The 22,055-nt window shown below is 47.1% G+C and overlaps 1 protein-coding gene across 1 annotated transcript in view; it reads right to left on the bottom strand.

The window, feature by feature from the left end:
- The window catches only part of SLC25A37 (solute carrier family 25 member 37), a 57,576-nt gene that overhangs the window by 13,649 nt on the left and 21,872 nt on the right, over positions 1–22,055 (bottom strand). Inside the window, exon 3 of the mRNA XM_084803960.1 lies at positions 4,680–4,908. Coding sequence (XP_084660086.1) covers positions 4,680–4,908 — 229 coding nt within the window. The remainder of the gene's footprint in view (positions 1–4,679; positions 4,909–22,055) is intronic.

Genomic DNA, 22,055 nt, shown 5'->3' on the forward strand with positions numbered 1-22,055 from the left:
GACAGCTGCCCTAGGCCAGCTCTATGTGCAGTGGCAATGGCTCATCCAGACATCCCTATCCCACCCTTCCCCTCACATGCTCGAGATCACAACTACAGAGAGAGCCTATTGTACATAAGACTTCATTCGAATGATTTCCCTCCTGCCAAAAAATCACGTTGCACAGAGCGTTCTACTGAGATCTACATACATCGAGATGCACACAGGCAGGTTGCAATCAAACGTAAAAAGGCCAGCATCCTACGAAGGCCAGGCAAGGGTTGGGTCTTCAGTCTCCCACACAGCACAGTTGGGACCTGAGCTGCTGGGGAAGAGCCAAAAGTCACTGGCAGAGTTCATGTTTTGCGAGCCAAATGTCCCAGCTTCAATGTCTGGTATCTCAAGCTAAGGTAGCAGGGCTGTCAAAGACCTCAGCCTGAGGCTATGGAGAGCCTCTGCTAGACAGGGAAGACAATACTGAGCTATGCAGACCAACAGCCCGACTCACTGAAGGCAGCTCCATACTGTCAAGCCCAACACATGAAGGGCAAGCCAGGGTGGGGGGCAATCTCAACCCTTCCCCACCATGCAGAGAGTTGGACCAGGGATGTACGGATTTCGGAATATTCTTTCCATCTCCGCTTTGCGCGTCATCAAGCACCTTTCGCTCTGTCATCCGCTTATTGATGGAATATGTTTTTTTTTACAGATGTAAGAGAATTCTGTTCCATTTGCACAAGGGCAGATTGGTGCTAACATGCAGTAGTGCAAGTGCGAATTTACCCAAATCCCCTCCAAAAGTTAAAAAAAAAACGGTCTGCAAGTCCATGGAATCTGCTCAACTTGGAAAAAGCTTATCCACTGCAAAATCCACAGGTCGGGTTCACAGAAATCCAAACTCATTTCAGTCTGTTGCAGATTTCTCCAACATCCCTACGTTTCACTATCACTGTTTCACATGTGCTAGGAAAAAGGGGTCAAGCTGTTCAAAAGAAGGAAGGCCCCCCCTACAAGGGAGCTGCTTCAAAATATAAAGAAGGGGGAGGAAGACAAACCACCATGTGCTGTTAACTACAGGCACGAGACGAATAATTGCAGATGTGTAAAGTACGTACAACCTTCTCTTGCAATGCATGAACTCCGCAAAGATTACAGATTCCTACTGGAACTCCAGTTTCAACAGATGAACTCATGCTCATTCTAATGGGTAATCTGACATGGGATTTACATGATATGGTGCATTTCGCAGACAGAACACAGCAGACAATCTGAAAGCCAGAGACTCATTGTGGCAAGTCATTGTCTGATGAAAGCTTCAGGATTGCCAGGTTATGGTGAGATAGTCACCACCAGGGATGTATGGATTCCCCACCGTCTGGTTCTGGTGGAAAATCCACCCGGGGGGGGAGGCGATCTGTTCCTCCCCCCGCCCCGGAATCCTCCGGAGCGGCTCCACTCTGCAAGGATTCTGTGGAGCCGCCCAGCTTGAGGGCCGCTTACCTGGAGCCGTTCTCTTCCGCGCAGATCGCCATTTTTTTTAAGGTGATCGACAGGATGTGCCCTTAGACTTGTATGCAAAATAGAGCCATGAATCTTGCATATAAGCCTATGGACACATAGACTTATACGCAAGATTCACGGCTCTATTTTGCATATAAGTCTATGGGCACATCCTGCCGATCGCCATTTTTTAAAAAATGGCGATCGGCGTGGAGGAGAACGGCTCTGGTTAAGGAAGCAGCTGAGTGCCGTTCCGCACACAATCCTCCAGACGTGGAGGTAAGTGCAGCCATTCCACCACAGATTCTGGAGGCCGGATTCTTTGGAATCCGGCCTCATTTGAGTCCGCGGCAGATTTCTTTAACATCACTAGTCACCACTATCAAACGAACAAAAATGGGTTACCTGAATCCACCTTAAACATTAAAGGGGGGGATTTCAAAACTTTATTGTGTATTTAAATTGCTTTTAGCTGTTTCCACTGTTTTAATTTTTCTGTATTAAAATTTTAGTCTGTTTTTATTATGTAGTATTTTGTATTGCTGTCGTATTTTTATGAATTGTTGTAAAGTGGCCAGAGAGCTTCGACTATGGGGTGGTATAGAAATAATAATAATAATAATAATAATAATAATAATAATAATAATACAATTCTTTCAACCCAAGGGCCAAATTAAATTTCAGGGAATCTCCCGGGGACTGCATTCCAGTGGTGGGTGGAGCCAAAGGCAAAGGGGGCAGGGCCCCCAAATATCAATATATTTGAGCTTAAAGCAGTGGCTGCAAAAACTCGGGGCAGAAGAAGAAATAAGGGGAGTGGCCTCCTTCACCTTCAGACCAAAACACAAGGAGGTGAACCTGAAAAAGTGCCGAAGAAAGCTGCATTCTTTATTTGTGCTCCAATGTCTTACAATTTCTAACTTATGTCAAGTATAATCTTCAGAGGTGGCTAAACAGATGCAGAAAACATAACTGAAATCTATCTATCTACTTATCTATCTATTGTTCACCTGGATCCAACTCATTGGGTTGAGTCCCAACTGTGAAGGGCACCAGGATCCAGTGAAGGAAAGGAGCAGGAAGGTAATCTTTTCCAACTTCCCTTCAGACCATCACCATACTGCTCCGGAGGCCCCCTAGCCGTCTAGAGCAGCTTTCCAAGAGGCATGGGGGCTCTCTCCAGGGGAAGGACATAAGACGAACTTCACCTCCCCACTCCCTTCTTCCAGTGTAAGCAGATCTCTGCTAAGTGCTACTCTGGATACCCTCCAGTAAGGTTATGTACAGCTATGATATGCTATTTCAGAATTCTCCAGCAGGCTGGACAGAGGGAGATGAGCGGAGAAGCGGAGCCATTGCACCAGCCCTGCTGACTTATTTTTCCTCTTCCCTCCCCGTTCCTTTTTCCTTGTGTGTCATGTCTTTTTAGAGTGTCATGTGTTTTTAGATTATAAGCCTGCCGGCAAGAACTGTCTTGCTTTACTTATTATACGTCAGCTGCTCTGGGAGCTTTTTAATAAATAAAAGGAGAAGCTTTTCTAAAAAACTAAGAATACCCGCAGGATATCATCAGTGTAAGTGTATATACTGAACAATTATCTTTCAGAAACAAAAGTCTTTAAAATGTTGCTCCAATTTTGTTATTGTGAACAACAGATAGGCCAACTGTGGTTCCCTAACAATCCTTACAGGAAATTAAAAGGGTTTATTTTCTTTAAGAGTAAGTAAGGACGCAATCCTATACATGTTTAGACAGAAAAAAGTCCTACAATTCCCAGCATGACCCAGCCAGCTATGCTGGCTGGGGCATGCTGGGAGTTGTAGGACTTTTTTCTGTCTAAACATGCATAGGATTGCGCCCTAAAAGTGTTAACAGGGTTCATAAAGCAGAAAGAGTTAGCCCTCTATAAAAAACTGGAGCACAAATATAACTTTCTTCATCATGTTTTGAGGTTTGTGGCCTTGTCCTTAGGGGGCTGAGAGAAGTCCCAGAATACAAAGTGATACAGCACCAAACTTGGTTTTTGCCTAGATTTCCCTGCACAATTTTTATCTCCAAATAAACCTTACATCTGTACCTGCTCCGCCAACTACATGACCTATGCGTTAACATCTGCATAATAAACTAATTATTTTAGAGGCACACATTTTTCAAAAAAAGGAAATTCCACATACCACATGCTGCCATCATACATTTCAAAGGCTTGTACCTTAGAACATCTAACTTGAGCTAATGAATCCATTTCAGCTGCAAGTTCATTTTGCATTTAATTACGGATTATGGAAAGGTACAAAGTGTCTTAAATTGGTGATTTGGAAATGGGAGAATTTATTCCAATACAGATCACTATAGTACCTCAATTGAACAGCGGAGGCTGGTAGCTCCGATGTCAGTGAGTGGTGAATCCACTCCAAGTTTCAGTCACAACCAGTCAGAACTCTAAAGGAGATATCCAACCTTGGGAAATTCTACAACTCCTTCAGAGTTTTCACCGATTCTGACTAAAACCCAGAGCAGATTCACCACCCACTGACATGGGAGCCATCAGCCTCCACTGCATTTGAATTACATTTTGCAATTCAAGACTATTCAGGGGCGCTGAATAGAACCTCCAAGTCTAGAAGCAGTATACCTTGAAATGCCAGATACCAGTAACAAAGGCTTGTAAGCTTCCAGAGGCATCTGGCTGGCTGTTATTGGAAACGAAAAGCTGATGAGATGGACCGAGGAATGATCCAGCCAGCTCGTACTTAAATTCTTAAGATAATGGCCAAATTTGCTAAGATTTAGCACTAGGAAATCCAACAGATTTTTGGAAGCAAAACACTAAATCTAAGAGCCAAATTTTGCCTGTGCTAGACTGTAGAGCAGTTTCAAAACATCTGCACCCCCCACATCAAAAGCACTTATAATCTAGTGCTTTTCAACATCTAACTTTGAGAGGATCCGGAATGCTACATGTCTTCTGCATTCTTCGTACATGCACTTCTAAACACTGCAGGTGCCTGTGGGAAATAGACAACAGGTTGAGTGTAGCGAGAGAGCCTAGGCTGCCATGGGTGAAGTCTTCTCAGCGTCTTCCTCTCCAGGAGCAGAAATGTAGGCGGAAAACGCCAGACCAGTAACAGAGAGAGAGAGAAAAGTACAGGACTTGAGCCAAGGGGCCAGGAAGGCACCCTGGGAGGCTATGTCAATATACCGTTGGCCAGGTGGCTGTTCCCTCCGTGCTGGATAATGTCACTTAAAGTGCGTTTCATTTTTTCGTAGCAGGCAAAGTACAGCGCATGGGCTGGGCCCGCTCCAATCACAGTCACATTGATCCCTCGTAAAGGGCGCCAGAAGCCTTCGGTGCGGACAATCTTCCTCAAGGCCTCAAACACGCTCCTGTACTGGGCTTTGGGATCAGGCTGCAAACTCTGCATCCGGGTCTGTAACGAAAGAAGCGAAGAAGCGTGAGGAGGAGAGCTCCAACGAAGCCACATTCTCAGGGCTGGCCCTACCATTAGGCCAGGGATGGAGAACCTCTTTCAGCCTGAAAGCCGGGTCAAATTCAATTGCAGAGACATTCTTGGGGACCACATTCCAGTGGTGAGTGGTGCCAAAGGCAAAAGGGTTAAAATACCAAACATAGCAGTATATTTAAGCTGAATGCTCTTACCGCCAGCAATGAAGCCTTAGGAAAGGCATTTCAACCTTTTAGAATGGAGGAAAACCCATGCAAAAGCTGGAAAATCACCAAATGATCAGCAGTCAGGGGCAGGGGACGTGACCAGGAAAAGGGGGGCAGCCATCTGAGGAACCCCAGAGGGCGGGACCTGGACCCCCGGAAGACTGGATTTCACCTGTGGGCCAGAGGTTCACTATCACTGCCTTAGCAGAGCGAGATGGCCACCTCAGATAGCAGACTCAGGATGTCGTGAAAGGGCAACAAATTGTTAGCTAGTTCATTTATGATTGTTGCCTCTTTACCGCCAGGGAGGGGGAGAAGTACTTGTGGGGTTTCTGTCTCCGGTGCGAAAATATCTCGGCTGGCCTTGGCTACTATGCACCTTGTCTTGGGCTGAGGGAAGGAGTGGGACGGGTGCCATTCGCTGCTCTGCCTCAGGCAGCACAATGTTCTGGACTGGCCTGGCCCATTCGTCAAACTCCCAGGGTTGAGCACTGGGCCACCTGCCTTGCTTGCGGAAGGTCCTACCACTCACCTACAAGCCCCTCGCCCAATATCAAGCTGCCTTTTACCGAGTCAGGCCACTGGTCCATCGAGCCCCTACTCTGAGTAGCAGGAGTTCCCCAAGATCCCAGGGAGAGGTCAGAGAAGGCCTCAGCCATAGCTTTGTAGCAGATCACTTGCTCTGCATGCCGAAGATGCCAGGTTCAATCCCCAGAATTTCCAATTAAAATGGAACGGGGAGCAGAAGAGGAGACAGATCTCTTCCAGAGACCCTAGAGGAGGCTTCCCCACCCTGGTGCTCTCCAGATATTGTGGACTTCAACACCCATCAGCCGCATCCAGCATCACCAATGATCAGGAGTCCTGGGAGTTGTTGTCCAAAACATCCGGAGGGCACCAGGTTGGGGAAAAGTTGGTGTAAGCTGGGGGGGGGGGGGGAGAATCCGCAACGGAATCAAATGAGTCTGGATTTCCATGAATCCAACCCACAGATTCTGCAGCAGACTGGCTTTTCCTAAGTCGCGCAGATTCCATGGACTTGAGGGCCATTTTTTTTTTTAAATTTCTGGAATTTTATGCAAATTTAGTCATAGAAAAATACGTAAAATACAAAATACTGGCTGAAAATGTGGGTATCCCTGATTGACTAAAGTATGAAAATGCGCATTTGGGGGGAATGTGTGTATTGGGGTGAGATGCTGCACATTTGCGCAAGTGCAAATTTGCACAAGTGCGATTTTGCGCAGGTGCAATTTTGCAAAAATTCACAAAATTGGAAAAAAATCGATTCCGTCAATGAGTGGTCGATGGAACGAGAGGCACCTTGACAACCCATGAAATGCAGACGGGATGGATTTTACGAAATCCATACATCCCTAGTGTAGACAATGCTGGGCTAGAACAACTTTCTAGGTCTTCCTCAGCCCTATTCTTTGTTCTAACTGGAGAGACTGGGGATCGAACCAAGGACTTTCTTCAAGGAAAGCACATGCTCTACCGCTGAGCTATCCCAGTACCAATCTGCATTATACAGAGTATGGCCGAATTCCTAGCAGAAGCGGGGCACTTCAGGCTGCTTCCGAGGCAAGGTGGAGGGGATACGATGCAGCACGAAGCAGGTCAGGTCGCTCCAAAGTGCTTCAGCGGCACTTCAGAGTGATCTTCAAGCCCAGCTGCACTGCTGCCGCCGCCCAGCCCCCAACTCCTTACCTGGGCCCTCAGGATGGGCACCGGCGGCCATCTTCCTGTTCCAGGGAGTCACCATTTTAAAAATGGCAACTCCAGGGAGAACACGAAGATGGCTGCCAGCGCATGTCCCAAGAGCCCAGGAGCTGGCAGCAGCAACAATTACTCCTCCTGGAACAGGAAGACAGCCTCCAGCATGTGTCCTCAGGACTCAGATAAGGAACTGGGGGTTCACACAGCACAGTGGGTGGGGGGTGAAGAGGAATTTGGCCATCTGAATCCTGCTTTGGCTCTGGAGGCTAAAGCAGGTTGGGGGGGGATCACCCCGAAGCTAATCACGCCTGCCTCAGAAGCCCTGAAACAGTGAGGCAGATCAGGTGGTCCCTGCACAGCTCTCGTACACAGTCAGATCATTGATCCATTTGGCCCCTAACGTGAATCTCTAAGGTCCTTCCCTGGCCTTTAGTTTTACGGCATATCTGGAAGCTTTTAGATGCAAGGCATGTGCTGCTAAAGCCTTAACTCAATGGCAAAGAACATGGCTGGCATGCCTCCCTGGCAGCTCTAGTTAGAGCAAATCCCAGATAGCAGCTGAGGAAGACCTCTGTCTAAGACAGATGTGGGGAAACTTGGGCATGGAGGCCACATCCGGATCGCCTGGGGGCCGAATCTGGACAAGCAACAGTGCCAATAGGGACCAGAAATAACAGCTCTAAAACTCTGGAAACCAAAGTCAAAGAATAAACAGCAGCACCCACTGAATTCCCAACGCATTTCGACACTTGCTCTTCATCAAAGGAAAAACACTCGGAGATTCTTTTGGAGGTTTCCCTCTCCCTTGCTTCTTCCAAAGAAACGCATTGGGAATTCAATTGGCGCAGAGGTTTCTTCTTTGACTTTGGCCAAATCCGGGCCACCTGGGTTCTCCAGATAGCCAGGCCCCTTTCCCCTGGCCTCACCCCTTTCTCCCGGCCTCACCCCCTTCCCCAAACCACCAATCGTTTGGTGGCTCCCCAAGTTTTGTGCAATTCCGCCCCCCCCCCATTTTAAAAGACGGAAATGCCTCTCTGAAGGTGTAGTGACTGGTAGGAAGAGCGTTAAGCTAAAATCTGCTGGTATTTTTGATATTTCTGGTCCCACCCCTTTTGCCCCGCCCACCACTGGAATGGACACACACACCCCGCCCCAAGGTTCTCCAAAATGGAATTTGGTCCTCAGGCTGAAAGAGGTTCCTCACCCCTGGGCTAAGCCGCTGCCATTCAGAGTAGATGGACCAGGGTATGTTCATGGTGCGATAAACCCGCTTGCTCCTTCCCTGCAAACCTACCTACCTACACACACACACACACACACACCAGAAAACATGGGCAATCGAGAGCCAATTCTAAAAAATAAAATAAGCCAGGCTCTGGGCACATCCTTCCAACAGCATGCCAGCAGAGGGTGCCACAAGTTAGCCAAAGGCGACGGCATGCTCTTCCCAGCCAAAGCCACTGAAAACCGGTTCCTGGGCACTTCACAGGCATTATGCAACAGAAGCCACAGAATTCACAACAGAATCTTGCTGGTCTGTGACCGTAATAAATGAATTCATTCATTCATTCACAACAGAATTCACAACAGAACTGTTGTGAACTGTGAATTGTGAACTGTTGTGAACAGCCACAACAGAATTCACAACAGAAGCCACAAAGAAGAACTGTGCATGCCTCTCTGGCATGTCTCAGCAATGAGTGCCCACTTTACGCAAGGGTAGAACTGGGCACTTCACAGGCATTATGCAACAGAAGCCACAGAATTCACAACAGAATCTTGCTGATCTGTGACCGTAATCAATGAATTCATTCATTCATTCACAACAGAATTCACAACAGAACTGTTGTGAACTGTGAATTGTGAACTGTTGTGAACAGCCACAACAGAATTCACAACAGAAGCCACAAAGGAGAACTGTGCATGCCTCTCTGGCATGTCTCAGCAATGAGTGCCCACTTTAAGCAAGGGTAGAACTGGGCACTTCACAGGCATTATGCAACAGAAGCCACAGAATTCACAACAGAATCTTGCTGATCTGTGACCGTAATCAATGAATTCATTCATTCACAACAGAATTCACAACAGAATTCACAACAGAATTCACAACAGAACTGTTGTGAACTGTGAATTGTGAACTGTTGTGAACAGCCACAACACAATTCACAACAGAAGCCACAAAGGAGAACTGTGCATGCCTCTCTGGCATGTCTCAGCAATGAGTGCCCACTTTAAGCAAGGGTAGAACTGGGCACTTCACAGGCATTATGCAACAGAAGCCACAGAATTCACAACAGAATCTTGCTGTTTCTGTGACCGTAATCTGTGACCGTAATCAATGAATTCATTCATTCATTCACAACAGAATTCACAACAGAATTCACAACAGAATTCACAACAGAACTGTTGTGAACTGTGAATTGTGAACTGTTGTGAACAGCCACAACAGAATTCACAACAGAAGCCACAAAGGAGAACTGTGCATGCCTCTCTGGCATGTCTCAGCAATGAGTGCCCACTTTAAGCAAGGGTAGAACTGCACTTAGTATGACATAGCAATAGCCATCAACATATTCAGAGCCACCTTTAACCTGAACGAGCCATCTGGGCCCACTTTTGAATTTCTGTCAAACAGAGAGGGTGTCTGAAGAACAATGTCCCATAGAAGCGAGAGGAGACGGAGTCCCAGGGCTAAGTGACCAACTAAAGAAAGCCCATGCTGCTCCCGAAAGCTTTTCCAAAACTGAACTCAAGTCCTTGGGTTGAAACAGGTTCAACACCCCTGCTTTAGCTGATAGCAAAAGAGGACCGTTAGTGGGAGGCATCTATTTAGCACCCACTTACACACGCCTCAAGATGCTGACAATTGTAAACACAATAATTTAAACTTCTAGTCCCGCCGTCTGCCAAGGATGCTTTGACTTAAGATTCCTGCACTAAGCAGGGGGTTGGACTCGATGGTCTTACAGGCCCGTTCCAACCCTACTCTTCTATGATTCCTCATTGCCACCAAGATTGGCTGTAAAACATGAAGCGAGTGCAAAAAGAAAAAGTTATGTTCGGGGAATGCAAACTAGTGAAATGCAGATTAGATGATGATAATTATGTCAGATGGATTCATGACTTCTCGGAAAAGTGTTCTCGAAGCGTGCTCATCAATGGCTCCTCCTCCTCTAACAGGAGGGAGGTTTTCAGTGGGATCCTGCAAGAGCTCTGTCCCAGGCCTAGTACTCTTCAACATTTTTTTGTCAGTGACTTAGATCAGCCTTCCCTATAACGTGGTGTGGCCCAGATGTTTTGGTTTTCAACTCTCATCGGCAATAGCCAATATGGCCAGTGTTCAGCAATGCTGAGAATTGTGATCCAAAACATCTGGAGGGCACCAGGTTGGGAAAGGCTGAAGGAAAGCTTACGTTGCAGGCAAATTAGAATGGGTTGGGAGGAAAACAAGAAAGATGGTTAGAGATATGGAAACTAAGTGGGGAAAGGTGGAAGGATCTGGGTACGTTCCCTATGGGGAAAGGTGGAAGGACCTGGGTAGGTTTAGCCTGGAGATGGGCGTAGCACTCTTCAAATAAATACCTGAAGGGCTGCACATAGAAGAGGGGAGAAAGGCTTGCTCTTGGCTTCCCCAAAGGGTAGGACTACATCTCAGGGGCTGAAGTTACAGGAGGGTAGATTTCAGTTGAACATTAGGGAAAACTTTTTAATGGTAAGAACAGTTTGACAACAGAATCAATTATTCGGGAGGGGGGAAGAGACTGGCTCTCCCTTGCAGGGGTTCTTCAAACAGAGGCAGAACAACCATCTATCAGGAATGCCTCAGATCTCCTGCAGGGGAGCAGGGGGCTGGACTAGATGACCTAACGAACTCCCCTCCAACTTCGAGGATTCAAAATGCTACCAATGGATATGTGCTTGAGATTGTTTTTAAATCTCTATGTCCATGGTTATGACTACTGTGTCAAACGGCCTTCCCAAACCTGGTGCCCTCCAAGTGTGTTTCAGACTCCCACTCCTAGCATCCCCAGCCAGCACAGCCATCGGGTGAAGGGAGTTGTGTGGAATATCTTGGGGACTAGTACTCTCTGGGATCCAAATTCAAACTGGAAAACTCTGCCTTGTCAGTGAGACAGGACATGCCCCAACAGCCTAAGGTCGACCTGCATAATGCAGAGGCCTATAATTCTGCACAAACTCTCATTAACTTCTGCTTCCCTTTGCATTATACATGTCTTAAAATGCACTACTTTGGAAATGTCCACTCTTGACTCTTATGAGCACTAATAAAGATCCAGTGGCTTTTCTGGGGTCACACGGTACAGCCCAGGCACCTCGCCGTCACCCTTGAGTAACCAAGTTCCCCAAACCTCCACTTTCTGCTCCAATCAGCAGATGATACTTCCTTAGGCCGATGCCTAACAGCCATCCAGATTGCTTCTACTGGTTCATGCTTGGGCTGTTTAACCTGCCATGAAATCCAAGTACGGGCCCAGCAAGTTGACTCAAGCCCAAATGAAGCGACTTACGCCTCTCCTTTCAAGAGTGACATTCCAGTTTATAGGGCAAATTGACTTCGGAGCAGGGTATCTCACCATGCGATCTCAGAGCCCTGCCCAAGCAAGGGGAACTCTCCTCCACCGCCCCCCCCCCCCCGGCACTCTTAATGCTTCGCTAAGTGAGAACAGCAAGGTGCAAATCCAGGGCCGCTAACCAACTCGAGAACAGCAAATCCCACTTCCAACATAACCACCTATTTTAAAAGATGAAAAGGCACACACATCTAATCCCAAAAGATTGCCTCATTTGCTGCAAATCCCCAGAAAACGCAGCAGAGGAATTATGGCGGATAAACACCAATTTGCCAGATGCCAAAAAAACCCCCACCCCATCTTGCGATTAGCTGGTGCCATCAAAAACAATTCGAAAACAGTGTATGGGTGTTGTTTTGAAACCATATCTGTAAAGCAGAGGAGGGTAACCCATGGCCCTCCAGATGTTCTGGCCTACAACTTCCATCAGTCCTAGCCAGCATAGCCAATGCTGAGGGAGCATGGGAGTTGCAAGCCAAGACATCTGGAGGGCCACAAGCTGAATAGAAATGACCACACTCCCTTACTTAAGTTTTTTTTTGGGGGGGCAGTTTGAACACACAGAGGCCATGTATAGAAAATGCTCAGTAAGAACTGACAGTAAGAACTGGGGGTGAGGCTCCTGTGCTCCCGAGGAGACCAATGTTAAGTATTAACTGGTGCGCTTTTATTGTTTAAGTACAGTACTAACGTACAATGTTTAATGTACAAAGTTCTTTACAGTCTGTATATTGCTTGCCCCTCTCAACTCCCCTGCTTAGAAGGTTTCAGCTCTTCTCCATTCCCCACTGATATGGGAATAAAGAGAGGTTGACAAATTGCTCAAACTCAGCAACGTCATCTTCGAGCTAAGATTTGAACCCAAGACCTCCCAGTTTCTACACCAAGTAGTCTTCAACTTTTTAAAACAACCAGTACCTTTAACCTCTTCTGGCAACCTGGGATCTACTTGTACATGTCCTCTCCACATCTCCCACCCCCAATCTGGTAGTCCTGGTAGTTTTATTGTTTATTGTTTTTAACCATTTCAAACTATTTTAAATTTTTGTATGTTAAAAAGTTTGGGTTATACTGCCCCAAAGCTTTGGCTATTGGGTGGTACAGAAATGTAAGGAATGAATTTTTTTTTTCTCTCAGTCTCTCCTAAAAATATATACCTATTTTCTCTATTTATTGCACTTCTATACTACCTATTAGCCATACCTCTCAGGGTGGTTCCCCAAAAAACCCTTAAAACCATAAAATGCAGTGACACAGTCAAACGTAATATTACAACCATAACTTTAAAACAGAATAAAACCAAAGTAAAACAAAGATAAAAGCGAGCAGTAGGGGAAAAGATCTTAGAACGCATTAACACAATTTTTAAAACTGAAGGACTAAAAAGCTTGGAAGAATAAAAGGATTTTCACCTGGCACAAAAAGACCACAATGTAGGTGCCAGACAAGCTTATCTGGGGAGGCTGTTCCACAACCAGGGAGCCACCACTAAAAAGGCCCTCTCTTAGTAATCACCCTCCTCAACTTATTTGACAGGGGCATGCAGAGAAGGGCCTCTGACGACAATCTTAGTGTCCAGGCAGGTATATATGGAAGGAGACAATCCAGCCAATTGCCTGGCTTGATCAGACTGAGTCCATGCTGGCTGGGGGATGCTGGGAGTTGTAGTCCAACACATCTGCAGGGCACAAGGCTGGGGAAGACTGGTGCAGCCCATTATCGTTTTTCCAACAGCAGCCAGCTAGCAGCTGTTTTCTCACAACAGAAAAAAAGAAGAACTAAAAGAAGAAAAAAAATTAAAAAGAGGAAAGAAAATGATGCCACTGGTTCAACCCAGCTTTCTACAGGTCATAACGCATGTATGGGTCCCAACCAACTTGTTGATGACCAGTATGAACTTTTTCCTCTTCTATATAGACTTAAAAAAAAAAACCAGGAATACCCCTCTGTCTGCAATACTTACTTGTACCCTGTCCCTGGGGTGAAGTAGGCACCGGGGGATGTAAATTACAAGACATGGCAAGGGAAAGCAGCTTTTCCCAACCTGGTGCCCCTTCAGATATCTTGGACTTCAACTCCCATCAGCCCCAGCCGACATGGCAGATAGTCAGGAATCCCGGGAGCTGTAGTCCAAAAGATCTGGAGGCACCAGGTTGAGGAAGGCTGAAGCAAAGCTTACAAACGTCTAGATGAATGCCAGAGCAGGGGTGGCTGAGGGAAAGTCTTTCAACACCACGTTTAAAGGAAACAGGAAGAAAATGGACACTAGCATTCCCTCCCACAAGCAATCCAGAAAGAGGAGAACAAGGACTCCAAAACCTAAAGTACAACAAAACTCCATCTTCCATTAGAACATGCTTGACCAAAACCCTTTGCAATATCTCACATTAAAAATCAACTGGCTCTTATCCAGAAGGGATTTCCTGAAGCAGCCTAATTCTTAAAGCAGGAGTGGGGAACCTCATTCTGCCAGAGGGTTGCATTCAATTGCAAAGCAGCTCTCCAGGGCTGCGTTCCCCACCCCTCCCGGGGGGAGGCGGGAAGACAAAAGGGGCAAGGGTGAAATATCCACATATTTCAGCTTAAAGCTCTTACTGTCTGTAATGAAGCTTTAGGAGAGCCATTTCGACCTTTCAGAATGGGGGGAAAAGCATGAAAAGCTGGAAAAACCACCCAATGATCAGGTAACAGGGGATCTGTACAAGAAAAAGGGGTGAGGCCATCTGGGGTCCCCAGGGGGCCAGACTTGGCCCCCAGGGCTAGGGCTGCCCACACCCAACTCCAAGCAAACCCAGCTGTCGTTAACAGACCCCACAGCAGATAACCCCAAGTAGTTTTAAGAAGCAGATACGCAGATCTTAAAATTAGTCCACAATTAGCATATAAACACACACACACACACTTAATATACACATATGTACACATGCACGCACACACATATACACAACACTATCTTGCTCATTTTGGTTGTCAGGATGCTCCATCGTGCTTCTCCAGACCCGGGTTCTTCTCCAGAGCCAGGGTTCTGGAGACATGACATCATCGGTTGTCATTGTCAGGCAGCTGCTGAGGCCTCGTTGCCAGCTCCAGACCCAGATGGGTGAGAGGTGGCTCCATCGCCACATGCCTGCTCAGCCCAACTTGGCAGACTGGGTCCCTTCCAACCCCCCACCCAGCCCCTCCTCTTGCCCCATCTGCTGCACAACAGAGAGCAGGTGGTGGCAGCCATTGCAGTTCCTTCCACTGCCACCAATGGCGCAGCCACGTAGGCAGGGAAGCGGCAATGGCATCTAGGAGCAGCTGCCGCTACTCAGTTGCCTGCTGCTGCTCATGGCCGCCAGCACTCAGGCCGATGATCAGTTCCCTCTGCGTGACAGCCAGAGGAGGCACTGGGACCGTTCCAGTGGTTGAGTGTGGGTCATTCAACCATGGGTTGTTTGTTGAACCGTGGATTAGTGTGTTGTCTGGACCCGGGACATTTTCCACAGGGTGGCTTGTTAACCATGCAGTGTGGCTTGTTAACCACCCTGAACAACTCAACAACAAACTATGGGTTCTCAAGGTGGCTTGCCTGAGAAAAATAAATCACACTGCATGGTTAACAAGCCACCCTGTGGAAAGTGTCCTGGGTTCAGACAACACATTAACCCACGGTTCAGCAAACAACCCATGGTTCAACGAACAACTGACACTCAACCACTGAGTGTGGGTTAGTGTGTTGTGCGAACCCAGAGATCATTACCTGTAACAGTGTCTAGAAAAGAGCCCATCAGAGGTTATTTTGCCAAGGGCCCAGATGAAACAAAAAGTACATGCTTCTTTAAAAATAAAAATATAATTAAAATTTTTATTTTATTTTAATTATTTTATTTATACATTATTAAAAATTTTATTTTAAAATAAGCCACACTGCATGGTTAACAAGCCATCCTGCGGAAAATGTCCTGGGCTCAGACAACACGCTAACCCATGGTACAACAAACAACCCACGGTTCAACAAATAACCCACACTCAATCACTGAGGGTGGGACAGCATGTTGTGCGAACCCGGAGATCATCACCTTTAATAGTGTCTAGAAAGGAGCCCATCAGAGGTCACTTTGCCAAGGGACCAGATGAAAGAAGAAGTACAAGCTTCTTTTAAAAAAGTAAAAAGATCACCAGGGAATGCCCATTTTGCAGGGGTCACATGCTGTCCACTCATCTTGTGAAAAGTTCCAAAATGTCCATCTGGGGACTGCAGCTTTAGATAAGAGGCAGCAAAAATACAATTTCTAGGTTATCGTGATCAGACACATGCAAAAAAAAAAAAAAATGCATTATGTAAGGTGGTTCGGTTTTGTTTGCTTTTTTCCCCCAAATTGGAGAATCAAGTTCAAGTGGATTATTTTCAGGAGTCTCGGGTGTTGTGCCTTATTATTTTTTATTTTACTCAAAACAAAGACAATCCGTGAGTAAGCTAGGAACACAAAGGCAGCTCAGTTAGCAGGGACAGTTGGATTACAGGGATAAATGCAAAGGGGGAAATGGAATGGGGACGTTTCTGAAATATCTGAGCACCACGCCCAGTTTAGTCACAAGGAGGTTTGCGTAAAGTGAGTCCTTCAGCTTGTTTATGCTGTTAGGAAAAATTATCCTGTCTGCAAGACGGATTTAAAAGTTTAAGCTAACAGCATCAAGAGTGAGGACAGACAGGCTGTCTTCTTTGGTATGAAACTTCCCTCTCTCTTATCACCAATACAACTGCCTTGATAAACCAGACTAAAGTCTATCTCAGGGGTCTCCAACACGGCGCCCGCAACCCCTCCAATGGTGCCTGTGATGGGGTCCCCAATGTGGCCCCCACTGGCACCCACAACCTTTTTTTTTTTTTAAGATCCCCTTTTTTAATACACATACATGGATTTATAAATATCCATAGCAATGAATACATACGAAACGCCTATATATGAAAATACGACTTTCTAGCAATTATACATAGCCTTGCTATTTCTCTCCCCCCATCCCCTTTCCTTGCTATTTCTCTCCCTTTCCTAGCATTCTTCTTTCTCTCCCTTCCTAGCCCTTGGACTCGCTCTCTCTCTCTCCCACACCTCTTTTCCTCATTGTTTATCCTCCTCTTAGCTTCTAGCCTCGCTCTTTCTCATCCTTCTACCCCTTTGCCTGAGCTATTTCCCCCTTCCTCCCAGGCTCTAGCCTCACTATTTCTCTCCCCCACCTCTTCTGACTAGCCAGGCCCCCACAGCAGCCATTACGTGACTAGCCACATCCTCCATAGCAGCCATTTTGTAGTAGTGCCCACAGCAGCTCTGCAAATTCCCAAATGTGCCCATGGGTCCAAAAAGGTTGGGGTCCCTTCATCTACGTAGCCCAACATTTTGTTCCCATTTATTACAAGTTATGTGTTGTGGTTTGCACAGCGGTGTAGGGGTAAATCCTGAGGTGCAGGCGCTCATCACAACAATCCCCACAGCCAAGCAGAGGCCAAAAATTGCAGGCAGCAGTGTCGATCCATATCAACAAACACGGCCCAGCCATTTTCATCTCCACCAGGAGCAGGTCTTTTATCAAAGCTAATGGGTCTTAACTGCCCATTCAAGACCAAGCCACCCCAAAATACTTTGCATTACAGCAGGGGCAACTCACAATTATATACCACTGCTGGGAAAATCCATCCCCCTTCTCCCCGCTACTGTGAGCACTGCAGCTAAACTCAGAGGGAACAGGGAAACCGGAGGGTGGCAGACGACATCATTGTCCCTGCTCATCAAAACATCCCAGCGCTTCGACTCTGCAAACCCAGGCTCCACTAGACCACTGGGTGTGGAGTGCTCCTGTTCAGGGTTCCAGCCAGACAGACATGCCCTCTTCCAGGAAAGTCCAGTCCAGTCCATTCCTCCCCCCCACCCCCCAGCCGGGTCTGACAGCATTCTATGGCTTCTGAGCCTGCTGGGCAGGCGGCGGAGGGGGGGCGGGGGCGGCAGGGGTTTGCTATATGTTTTTTGCGCTTCTGTAAATCTCTGTGTACCTGCTCCGTATGTTGCCATTGGGGCTACAGAAGGGCAGGCACTCTCCCTGAAGAACAGAAATAGAATGCAAGTGCCTACCTCTGCAGGTGAGGCTGGTGGCTCCGATGTCAGTGGGGCGGGGAATCCGCTTCGGGTTTCAGTCAGAACCAGTCAGAGCTGTAAAGGAGCTTTCCAAGGTGATTCTGACTGGTTCTGACTGAAACCCGGAGCGGATTCACCACCCTACTGATGCAGGAGCCACCAGCCTGTACTGTACCTCTGTATGCAGAGGATCCGGTTTGTGAACAAAAAACAAGCAAATATACATTAAGAGGCCTCAAGTTTAAAAAAGAACTTTTGCTAGAGAGCAGCCTTAGGCTTGGGAAACGGATTCTCAGCCACACACTCACATGACTGCTATGAGCAAGTCATACTCTGCAGCTCGGAACCGCATCTGTACCACAGGCTGGTCTGCACATCACGGTAAGCCGCGTTAAAAATCATCTATGTGGGCTGGTTGTTCACTTGCTAACCCACGTTACTCCTGACAGACGATCATGTGCTCTGCAGCTTACCCTGGCTTGTTTCCACCTTAGTCTTACTGCCCGCTCCGGGCACATATCCCATCAGCCTTTGCAACACAACCTCAAAAGCCTAAAGAGCATTTGTGTTCGTTAGCAGAGTAAACATGTTTTTTTTTCTAGATTTTTTTTCCATCTCCTGGGAGATTTGCCCAAATCACCTTGATTTTAACTTTCAGGGTGATTTGCACAAATCTGCTGAAGCACAAGAACTACTCCGCTTTGGCACAGTAACTACCGTACAGTTGAGCACAAAAAAGACATGATGACAAATATAAGATCATCACGATCTTATTCCTCTTCCAAGAAGCTCAGTGCATGATACCCTCAACCCAGGGCCAGCATCAAGGGTAGGCATGGTTGGGCACCTGCTGGGAGCCCACAAGAGCCCCCTGGAGCCGCTCCTCCTCTTCACCTTTGCAACTTACTTGTTTTCCTGCCTCTTTCGCTCTGGCCCGGGCAATGCAGGCGGTGAGAAGGCGGAGGAGTAGATGCCATTGCCTGCTTGCTCACTGGCTCTCTGCCTGTCAAGCAAGCGAGTGGAAGCAAAGATGAGCAAGAGGATGAGGGGCAAGAGCAGCTGGTGACACTGGTGGTGAGAAGGTTGACTCACAGAAAGAAGGGGGCCCACTGAGGGTGCCTTGCCCAAAGGCCTTCAAAAATCTAGACCCAGCACTGCCACACACACACACACACACACACACTCACCCCACACACTTTATTTTATCCTTACAACTACCATGTCAGTAGAGGTAGTGACTGGCCCAAGGTTGGGCTTGAACCTGCGTCTCCCTGGTCCTACTCCAACATTCTAGTGTCATCTGACACTGTATCGTGCTGGCCCCATTAAAGGTACCTTCTTTATATCCCTCCAAGGCATCCAGTCCATGGCTTCCTACACTTCAACTGCAAATCCACTATGTAGGAACTCACCTTCTGGACCAGTGGTGGGAAACCTAGTGCCTTGCAGATATTTTGGAGTGCAGCTCCCATCAACCCAAGCTGGCATGGCCAATGGTCATGGATTATGTGAGCTGTAGTCCAAAATGCCTGGAGGGCAGCAGGTTGCCTACTCCAGCTCTGGACACATACTAAGTGACAGCTGTGGTATATTTATGTACAGCAGCTTTGCCATTTTATGTCTCTGTTTAGATTAGAAGCGACATCGCTATACGTTTGAGCAGCTAAGAGCTCTTTGTGTTATGAAGAGATTTGTACGCTACATTTCAGATTTACCAGGAGAGCTGCAGAACTTAGCATCAGACATTTGACACCTCCCCCCAAAATCCTTCTGATCAGAAAATGCTGGTCTGCCTTTAAGGGCAACCCAGAGGTTACATAACAGCAATAAAAATCAACAATTCACATTGCATAAGCAAAGCATAAAGAACCAAGGTTAGTCATGAGAGCTGGCTCTGGTGTGTCCTGTCTATGCAGGGATGCCACTCAAAGATATTTAAGTCAGCCCTACCTACAAGCCAATGCCATTTTAAACAGTCTCTAGATTCCACCTGTCTGCCTGTGGACTGTTTCAAGACCTTGCATTTTGAGATTTTGCACCTACCACAAAGCTGCATTGGAAAACAAAACAGAGTTTAATGTCTCAAAAGCCAAGGCAAAACATGAAGATCTTGCTCTGTCAATAAAAACTAAATAAAAGATTTCTTATTATTTTATTTAGAATGAAGCTAAAGAAACCCATGAAGCTCCCTGTGCAGGGACAGGAACATGCTGTTTTCCACCGCTAGGGTGTCCAAGTATGCAAAACTTCCAGCATAGGGCAATGCACAGGCTCAGCTTCAGCCATCCTAAATTAGGCTTGTATTTAAGCACCACTGGCAACCAGGAATTCCATACAGGCAAGTGGGTAGGCTGTAGGGATCTCAGAGAATTCCGCCACGGATCTCGGTGAGGCCGAATGCCAGTGCATTCGGCCCCCGAAGTCCGTGGCGGAATGGCCTGCCACCCCCCTGCCACCCCACGGATCCCCCCCGGGACGAGACTTAACTGGGGCGAATGTTCCGGGCGGCGGCAGCTCCAGCAGCTGGTCTTCCGACCGGCTGCCACCGCCGCAATTTGCAGTCTTCTCTTTTTTCTTTTAACAGATACATGATAGGCTACTTAAGTTTTTACGTAGCCCATCACGTCTCTGTAAAAAAAAAAAAAGATGAAGAAAAATAAGGAACACAAATGGCAGCGGCCGTAGCCGCTGCCATTTGCGTATGTGTGTTGTTGTTTATTACCCAGACATGATAGCCTACATAAGTTTTTACGTAGCCTAAAACGTCTGGGTAAAAAATAATAAAAAGGCGTACGCAAATGGGCGTTCCTTATTTTTCTTCGTCTTAGTCTACGTAAATATTTAACTAAGACGAAGAAAAATAAGGAATGCAAATGGCGGTGGCCATAGCCACCGCCATTTGTGTACGCATTTTTTTTCCTCCCCCTTACCCAGAGCCCTCCATGGCCGGAAATCCGGTTGCGGACGGCCCTGGCCTAGGCCTGGCCGGCTGCTCCGCAGAGCTGCCACGGAGCACAGCCGGCTTTCGAGGATTCAAGGGGGGAGGACAGGATCGCCTCCCCCCCCCGGTGAGGATTCCGGGGGGAGGGATGGAGCACCTCCCCCCCCCAGCGGAACCCGGCGGAGCCAGGTAAGCGGGGTTTCGTACACCCCTAGTAGGCTGACAGATGAAGAATGGATCACTCTCTCCCTCCTCTGGACCAGGATAGAAACCAAGCAAGTTGCTAGGGGAAAGAAGACCCAACTGTCTGCACACACCAAAGAAATACAGCTTTGCTTCCCTCCTCCTTCAGCCCCCAACAGGCTGATTAAAAAAAAAATCTGCAGGCTAGCAAGTTTTGTGGGCTTATTTACAAGGCTGATAATAAGGAGTGATGTTCTAAATTTGCATTTATGCTCTCCCATGTGCTTGTTTAGAATGTCCAGGAAGAGCACGAGAAATGCAATCAAGCATACATACCACACTGTGGCAAAAGCCATTTAGGACTATTTTCTGAGGGAGCCAGGATTAGTGCTAATGCTAGACAGCTAGTGGCTTTTCTGTGTTTGTTGCTTTAAAGGGGGGAATTCACCAAGAAGATTCTGCTTCCCTTTGCAATCAACAAAAAGATCCTGCCAACAAGCAAATCCACCCCTCAGTGAAAAACTGCCTTGTCTCAAATGCTGATTACTAGCAGCCTAGTTACCACACTGATTATACCAGGAGGCCCCCAACCATTTTGGGTTGGTGAGCACATTTGGAATTTTGAGAGTATATCATGGGCACTCTCACAAAATGGCTGCCACTGGGCAGCTTGCCCATTCATAAAATGGCTGCCACCGTGGGCATGGCTGGTCACAAACACGCATTTTCGAGAAGGCCAACTGGTGAGACTAAAAAAAAGGAACTTGCCCAAGAACCTAAGTAGAACACAGAGATGGGGTCTGAGCTCCAAAACACAAAACTGCTCTTTTGAAACCAAAGAAAGATAGTGCTGGGGGGCACCACTTTGCTTTGTAGCAAGCGAACCTCCCAGTTAATTTTTTGTTGGTGGAAATTTTTAAAAATCTTAAGAAATAAAATAAAAACCAGAAGGGGCGGGGAGCATGGTGTACCCCAAGAGAAGTGCCTGTGGCCACATTGGTGCCTATAGGCACCACTTTATTTATTACATTTCTATACCACCCAATAGCCAAAGCTCTCTGGGCGGTTCACAAAAATTAAAACCACAAAGTACAGCAGTATAAAATTTAAAAACTTGAAACTACAGTATAAAAAACTCCAAAACCTTTGGAGGCCCCACTTTTATACCAGTGAGAACCAGAGCTGACAGGGGCTGTGTAGGTCACCTGGTTTGGCCACCTGATCAGTGAAGGAAATCTAGAGTTGGAACATCCCCAACAGATGGCTGTCTACTTTCTGTTAGAAGGGCCACCAGTGGGGCCAAGCAACACTCCAGGCCAGATGTCCTCAACGTGGCATGGATTTGTATATATCCATAGCA

This window comes from Heloderma suspectum, chromosome 6 (assembly GCF_057233095.1).
Source record: "Heloderma suspectum isolate Gila_16-S chromosome 6, 16-S_ref, whole genome shotgun sequence".
Classification (NCBI taxonomy): domain Eukaryota; kingdom Metazoa; phylum Chordata; class Lepidosauria; order Squamata; family Helodermatidae; genus Heloderma; species Heloderma suspectum.